Source organism: Xenopus tropicalis, chromosome 5, assembly GCF_000004195.4.
Source record: "Xenopus tropicalis strain Nigerian chromosome 5, UCB_Xtro_10.0, whole genome shotgun sequence".
Classification (NCBI taxonomy): Eukaryota; Metazoa; Chordata; class Amphibia; order Anura; family Pipidae; genus Xenopus; species Xenopus tropicalis.
Window position 1 is genome coordinate 81,989,371 of NC_030681.2, and position 7,898 is coordinate 81,997,268.

At 39.9% G+C, this 7,898-nt stretch overlaps 1 protein-coding gene across 1 annotated transcript; it reads right to left on the reverse strand.

The window, feature by feature from the left end:
• Positions 1 to 1,047: 1,047 nt before the first annotated feature.
• prdm13 (PR domain containing 13) lies at positions 1,048 to 7,459 on the reverse strand. The gene is made up of 4 exons (XM_002932160.5): positions 7,181 to 7,459; positions 5,904 to 6,035; positions 5,521 to 5,641; positions 1,048 to 3,639 (listed from the first exon to the last, which is right to left on the reverse strand). The coding sequence occupies exons 1-4, from the start codon at positions 7,319 to 7,321 to the stop codon at positions 2,135 to 2,137; spliced, it is 1,899 nt and encodes a 632-aa protein (XP_002932206.1). The 5' UTR covers positions 7,322 to 7,459; the 3' UTR covers positions 1,048 to 2,134.
• Between the last annotated feature and the right edge of the window lie 439 nt (positions 7,460 to 7,898).

A 7,898-nucleotide genomic window follows, 5' to 3' on the forward strand; every position in this document is an offset into this window, starting at 1 on the left:
ATACTTGTTTTTACATTTTATAAATAATTACTGTTTATCACAGTTATTCTGTTTCTTTACTCAATGTGGGCAACATGCTCAAAATCTCTGACAGCAACCTCTGACTTTTCATCTTTACTACTAGAAAGCCTGCCACCTATTGTCCTGCATAGAGAGCAGATGCTTAATTGTGGGTTGCAAAAAATACGGAAATGCAGGTCTCAAAGTTACCAGAGGCGTTTTTTTGCCACTTACAGGAGGGTAGAGAGCGAGCACTGGAACAGCACCGGGTGGCCAACCAGCTTGGCCCAGCTCTGATGATAATTTACACCAATTAATACCTTTACTAACTAACTTTAATAACATCAGCTGCAGTTATTGAAACAGTGCATATGTAGAAACTAATCACCTATATGCACAGGAAACAGGTATTTATCAAAAGCATCCCTCCAAATGCTGTGCATGGGCAGTGCATAAATAAAATGTATATTATATTTTATATTTGCAGTATGAGACCTGCACACTAGAGCAGGGATCCCCAACCTTTTATACCTGTGAGCCACATTTAAATGGAAAAAGTGTTGGGGAGCAACACAAGCATGAAAATGGTTCCTGGGGGTGCCAATAAGAGCTATAATTGGCTACTTAATCGCCCCTATGTGGACTGGCAGCCTACAGAAGGCTCTGTTTGGCATTATACTTGTTTTTTATGCAACCAAAACTTGCCTCCTTACCAGAAATTCAAAAATGAGAACCTGCTTTGAGGCCACTGGGAGCAACATCCAAGGGGTTGGGGAGCAAAATGTTTCTCATGAGCCATTGGTTGAATGAAATACGCTAATAAGTGCAATGAATCAGGTTTAAAAGCCAATTAGGTAAGTCCATTATTCCATATGGCATTACTGTAAGCCTACTTAAATACTTAAAATAATTCAAAATTAAATGAATAGCTGCAAAAAAGCTAATAGTTTACTGAAGCTAATTGAGCCTAGATTGAGATCTGAGCCTGAGATCTGACAAGGCAGTCAGGCTTCCCACATACATAAAATACCACATTAGACACACTCCTTTAGAATCCAATGGACAAGCAGAATATAATTATTATGTTTATTAAGAAAACGGCATAACAAACTGAATCAAGACCAAATAACTGTATTCACTCTATACCATTATGAAAAAAAAACTACAAGACACTCAAAATATAAAACAGTTTTTCTGTCAACATATTATAGACATATGGCCGTGGTTTGGCATCCCCATTCGGAATATGTGCACTACACCTAAACAGCGTTTACAATACTTTACATTTTTGACACGTTAAAACGTTATTGTGCTGTGTGTATATCTTTAATACATTATTAAAAAAAACCTCATTGACTGTCAGCAAAAGCCATTGGTGCAAAAAGGGCCAATGCAATAAATTCAAAGTGCCTGCTTGTGACCTTTTTCACTACTCTATTGCCTTCATAAAGGGAAATAACTTTGTTAATGCTCCATGGCAGAGGGTTTGGGGGCCCTATAAGCGTATGATATCTCTACACACATCTTAACACAACCCAAACCATGCCAGAATGGATTTTTGGCTGGTTACACCCCACCTGCCCATCCACTAGTTAAGGCCCTCTCCATTGTGTTTGTTCTGCTTTTGCTGCTAATAAGTTGTTCTTTCTCCTTTAGACTTGCACCTAAGCCTACATCATGAGGTTTATAAAGATCTGCTCTAGCCATTTATTTTATGCCACAATTGAGTGTAAAGTTAAATTAGGTTTATAAAATTGCAAGGTTTAACCCCTAATGACAACGGGACACTCTATGTATCTGGGTTTGTGTCAGATGAACAACACCAAAAGGATGGCCTTCCAGTTGCACTGTTGGGTAATGCACATATCTGATTACACCGGGATTGCTTTCCCCACTTATAAAAAGTGCTACGTATATCAAACTCCCCCATAATATCACTCACACACATACTTCATATACAAGTCCTTGACTTGCCAGTCTGCAGAACAGTGTCCAACTGGTAATCTACTGTCCAACAACTGGGTTGCATTTAGAATCACATAAATAGATTGGCCCTAACAAATAGTGTATAATAGATCTGCATATATTTATATAGAAGTGGATTTTCCGATAAAGCTCTGTGTGTATGTGCTGGCTACTGCTCCTTGCTGCTTCCTGTCTCCGGGTCACTCTGTTCATCAGTGAAACACACGTCCACCTCACTGTCATTGTCCTCACTTTTGGGATCTGCCTGAGAATACTGCTGTTCCGCTGGATCCTGCTCCTTGCTGCTCAGGGTCTGCCCGGGGTGCCTGGATTTCACATGCCTCTCCAGATCCCTCCGCCGCACCAGGACTTTGCCACAGTGCTCACAGCGGTAAGGGGTGTTGCCCTCCGCATGCAGGCGAATGTGTTTGTTGAGGTTGCTCGGGTCCCCAAAAGGCCTCAGGCAAACCTTACACTTTAGAGGCTTGTAGCCAGTGTGAGTCCTCATGTGGATTTTCAAGCCATATTTCCTAGAGTACAACTTGCCACAGTACAAACAAAGGTGCCCTTTCTTGGGTTTGCCAGTAGCAGAAGCTGCCCCTGCTGCGAGGCTCTCTATCCTGCCCCCCCTGCCCTTCTCGCTTGCTATCTCAGAAAGCTGATGGCTGTGCATGGCAAGCTCACGGTCTATGCTGGAGGCAATGGAGCCCAGCTCCGGGTTGATAGCTGGCCCAGCATTGAAATACGACACTGACTCTGGGTACTTAATAAGGTTACTGAAATGAAATTTAAAGGGATAGTAAGGAGTGCTATAAAGAAGTTCTCCGTTGTATACAGTGAAAGGCATGACCGGGATATTACATTCTGCAGAATATGACTTCATGCCTTCAAATGGAGGAATGGAGAATCTTTCAAAGTGAAGTCCTGCTGAAGGCATATGGTTGTAGCGGCTGGTGGGGGAGAGGTTGGCATGGACCCCTCTTTCTACGTGTTTGAAGGCTGATGTTTCCTCCAGATGTGATAGGATAGGGAAACCTCTTAGCCCAGTGGCACAGGACAAGATGCTAGATGAGCCATCTCCAGTAGACAGACACTTGGATTGGTGGCTACTGATCAGAGCTTCACTCCCTGGGCGACTAGGCTTGATGCCCCCCAATAGTTTGCTGAATCCCATGCTGGTGGCCTTTGAGTCTTCTCTGGCTGAATCGGTATGGGGTAACTTCGATAGTCCAGTTGGTTTAAAAGCAGATCTGATTCCTGGATAAAATGCCATGCCATTCCCTCCACATGCATTGCCCACTATGCCAATAAACTGGCTGTGGTTTCGTGTAGATCCCACACTCATATCCAAGGCTCTCTCCTGGTGTTCTTTGCCCAGAGCCTTCTTGATCACCCCGAGCTTGCTCAGTACAGGAGATAAAGAGGCCTCCCTTTTAATAGAGTCCCTGCTTGCCCCGTTGGCTAGCTGGGGGTTGGTCCTCAGTGGGGGGGCTGTGTTGGACACTCCTTCCGAGATTTTCGGGGACGCAGAAAAGGATTGAGAGGTTCTGATCTGATCGTTATGCAGAAACCCCCTGCTGCTGTTAAGGGAGCAGTGAAAATGAACGTGGGCTTTCAGGGTGTTGGGGAATTTAAATGTTCTCCAGCAATACCAACAGATGTAGCGCTCCTCTCCTGCAAAATAGAACAGACATTTAGCGATGTCATTTCGCGAAGGGTATTGTGACAAAATGTGTTGGAAGAATAGAATTGTTGTAGGACAGTAATACTTATGTTCATAATAAAATGCCTGTCTGAATATACACTATTAAATGAATGGTAAAGTTTGAATTAAAATCGCATCCTATATTTTCCTGTCTTAATAAGTCTTTAGTTACAATACTGCAAGAACCCGGTGTGATGGTTCCCAGGCAGCAAGTGCTAAGCTCTAACTATTCGTTCTTTGGGCTAGCCCCCAGGCAGCTGTTTTAGTGCGATCACAAGGGGAGCTGACTGCTCAGTGCACTGGGATCTGGCCCATCTGTTGACATTAGGAAAATAGGTAACGTATGTCAGCCAATTTAGGGACTCTATTCAACAAAAGGACCATCTAATGATGATGTACTTCTCCTAACAATGCGGGACATCATATTTACAAGCCTTACATTCCCATTCCCATTTGCTTTTACATATTACTAGCACTACCATGACCCTGCTTGCAAAGCAACTTTGATTATAATAATTACAGCAATATCAAAAACAGTAATGATGTCCATTTAAATACAAAAATGATATTATTATTAGCTATAATCGGATCTGATATTCTGAATCCCTATGAACGCAGCTCATTTCTTTAAGTATCTATATCCAAAAACCATGGGACCTAGAATGGTGCAGTTGCCGGTCATTATTTGGATATATGCTGTGTAGAGAAACTCACAAGCAATAAAGACATGTTTATCAACTTGTGTTACAGTGGTAACTATGATAAAAAATTAAAAACCGTTATACCTCTGTACAGTATCTTTTTTTTTTTTTTTACCATTGATCATATACAAAGTCGTGTTATAATTGTAGCCTTTTTATATTACCAGCCTATTTTCTTCGCAGAGTTTGCGAATTTTAAAGTGGAGTCCCAATGCAGAGATTTAGTGAAATCAGTGTGCCTAATTGTATACTGGTGTTAAACAGATAACTAGTGTAATCCCTTGCCCTTTAATCCAGTTATTATTCATGGTATCCTGATTATGCGATATACCAATTTTCTGCCTACTGTGGAAATTTTTACATTTGCAAGAGGTTTTGAATAAGGTGAGAAAAATGTGCCTATTCTAACAGCGTTAAAAAAGGAACTTTGTTTTTTAATAAATGATATTAGTTACATACATTACGCGATGATATAGAGAATTATTTTGCCCCCACTGTCGCTTTCGTTATTTTTATGTTTTACAGTATTTTTGTATATATTTAGTATTCTTGCTTTGTTTAGTTTGCACTAGGAAATATTATACTTTAGTTTGTATGTTTCAACAGATCCCTGCAACTTAAACTGCATTTGGCTTTTTTCTACATAAACATTAAGCTAAGTATAAATGGGTTAGGGAAGTTTGGGTAGAGTACTCTAGAAATACTAATTGATTTTCTACTTTCAAGCGAATGCTCATGTACTAGAGGTAATAAAAAACGACAAAATATGTAAGGTTATTAACGCATTCGTTAATTTTTTTTTAATTATTGGATTGGATTTGCTTTAGATTCGAACTGTAACACTGGGAATATAGGAGTTCTAATGCAAAGAGGACATCATTACTATGCATATTTGGATTATTAGTCTCTTTGCTCTTTTTGATTCGGAGGAGTACAGCGCTACAATTAAATCAGAAGATCGAAATCTAACTATGCAGAATGGCAGCTTCGCACCAATGTATCTATATGTATCTATTAATGTTCTTTCTTTTCATCACCAGTGAATCATTTCATCTGTTCCTTCTTTAAACTGATGGATTTACCTGCTGTAGTAACGTTGGGATGCTATAGGTGACTAGAGGTAATACGATTTAATACATTAGTGCATACCTTTTTCATCATGGGTCGGAGTGGCTGTAGTGGAGATGTCAAACCACTGTGCAAGGGAACTGGAGTACCATACAGTGAGTTCTTCTCCTGGCTGCACGTCCCTCAGAGTCCTATAATATATCTGTGGGACATAAGCATGGTAAGGCAGACGCATTAGACTGCAGCTTTACATATGGACACTCGGACAGGAAAACAAATAGATGGATTGACATATATATATAGAGAGAGATTTGGCGATAATTATAATGAAGATATGCTAAATGACTGACAGGTGATAAATACAGGACGAACGATTGCATATAAAAGAAAGACAGAAAGAAGGAGAAGTGAATGACATTGATAGACAAACAGGTTTTCCAAATAAAGAAACAAGATAGTTGTACCTGGCCTCCTGGTAAATCAGATATAGCTTCCAGAATCTGTTCCTGATTGTTTCTGGCTGCTCTGATTAAGCCCATCCATTCTGTGGCGGGACCTCCAGCCTCATCAAGCAGGTCCCCTCTCACAAAACGCACCTAAAAGCCAATAGATTGCTCAATTGTCACTCAGTATAGGAGTAATCGTTAAAAATAGAGGGTTATGTGTGTACGTTTGTGTGTGTGTAAAAAAATCGATGAAAGTTTTTTTTGTTTATTTTTTTCAATACAGCGCAATAAACTATTGAATATTTAACCACTACTGTCCAGTTTTATCAGCGTGACTTCAATCATTACCACATCCCAAAGGGACCATATAGTAAAGGAGCATATTAAGGCTTAAATAGTTGAATGGGCATGTAATAAAAGTCACTTTAACAATGCAGACTAATGTGAGAACCCAATGGAGCCAGATGATGAGAAATAAATTTGAGAAGTCTGGCAGAGCGTTCAAAAACAATTAAAAGACATTAAAAATCGGAGCGGAACGTGTGACAAAAGCCATTGATTTTTCCAGCCCCCCTTGTGTGCTCTGCTCATTATTTACTGATAACGCTTCTGTTTTTGCCATTAGTTATTCATATACCAGTGCACTGCACTTGTTTTCACTATATTACCCTCAGTCACTAAATTATTTGTAGATAACGACAGAAATAAAAAAAAGTACTTATATGTCCAGGACATTGGCAATTAAAGTAATAAATACATATTATCCGACAATGCATTAAATAAATCAAAACGAAAAGCATTTGAAAAAACAATTCATAATATGGCAGAAAAAGGCTATAATTAAGGTTCCCTACCAGAACTCACTGATATATTACTATTGGAAAATTCGTTCATACAAATATTAGTCACCATAAATGCGTTATAAGTGTACAGTTAAAGAACAAATTTACCAAAATGAGTTCGATATTTCCCTATAACGCAAGGATAAGTTCTTAGAGCCAAAACAAAATATAAACAGTATGCTGAATATATATATATATGTTCATATATATCTATAAATATATATATCTATATATATACACTACAAAAAAAAGACCAGCATCACATTTCTTGTGAAAAACCAAAACATGTATTTAAAACAGCATGAACACCTATATATATGCAAAATATATAACTATATATATATATATATATATATCCCTTCCTCGTTTACTATTTGATGTGCTGCAGCAGCCAAATACACTACCCCTGTACATCTTTTAGGATAAGCAATAGCCATTGCAAATGTCAAATACCTTTTTCTTGGGTCCAGGTTCCCTGCGATCTGACAAGTACTTCCCTAGTTTGAAGATGCCCATGATGGGACCAAGTCGCAGGCCGGCAGGGATGCAGTTGTCGGCGTAGATGCTGACGGCCAGAGCCCTGTTGCAATGCATGCTGGCAGCAGGACCCCCAGTAGTTGGCAGTGACAGAGGCAGAGAGAGGGGAGGACAGCACTCAGGCGTATCTCCGCCTGCACAGTGACGCTGCTTTGCACTCTCCCTGGCTTTTCTATGGGCTCGGGAGGGGATGCTCTAGGGCTCCCACTTTGGTGAGAGAGTTTGCTTCTCCAGCAGCTGCACAATCTCAGCCAAGAGGGTCACATGGAGACTTTCCCTAAGCCTCCTGCATAATCAACTCCCATGAATGGTAACCAGACAATGGTCCAGGCGACCTTCTCATTCCTAAAAATCCAATTTGTCAAGGGCAAAGAAAAGACTCTGGTGAATCAAAGGTCTAGGGGGACCATTAATCCTCAGCATGGGGTATTGTCCCCTAGACAGTTACGATATTTTAAGTGACAAATCCACTGTATAATTTCTCCATAAATTTTACTTCTCCTTATTGTTTCCCAGACAAACCAGTTTTACAAAATAAGTGACTTCTTTAGGTCTACTCGGCTGATTCTTTTGAGGTTTAATATACTTCAAAGATTTTTAATTCTCTTCCCCTTGGCTTTATTGCAAAAGGCTG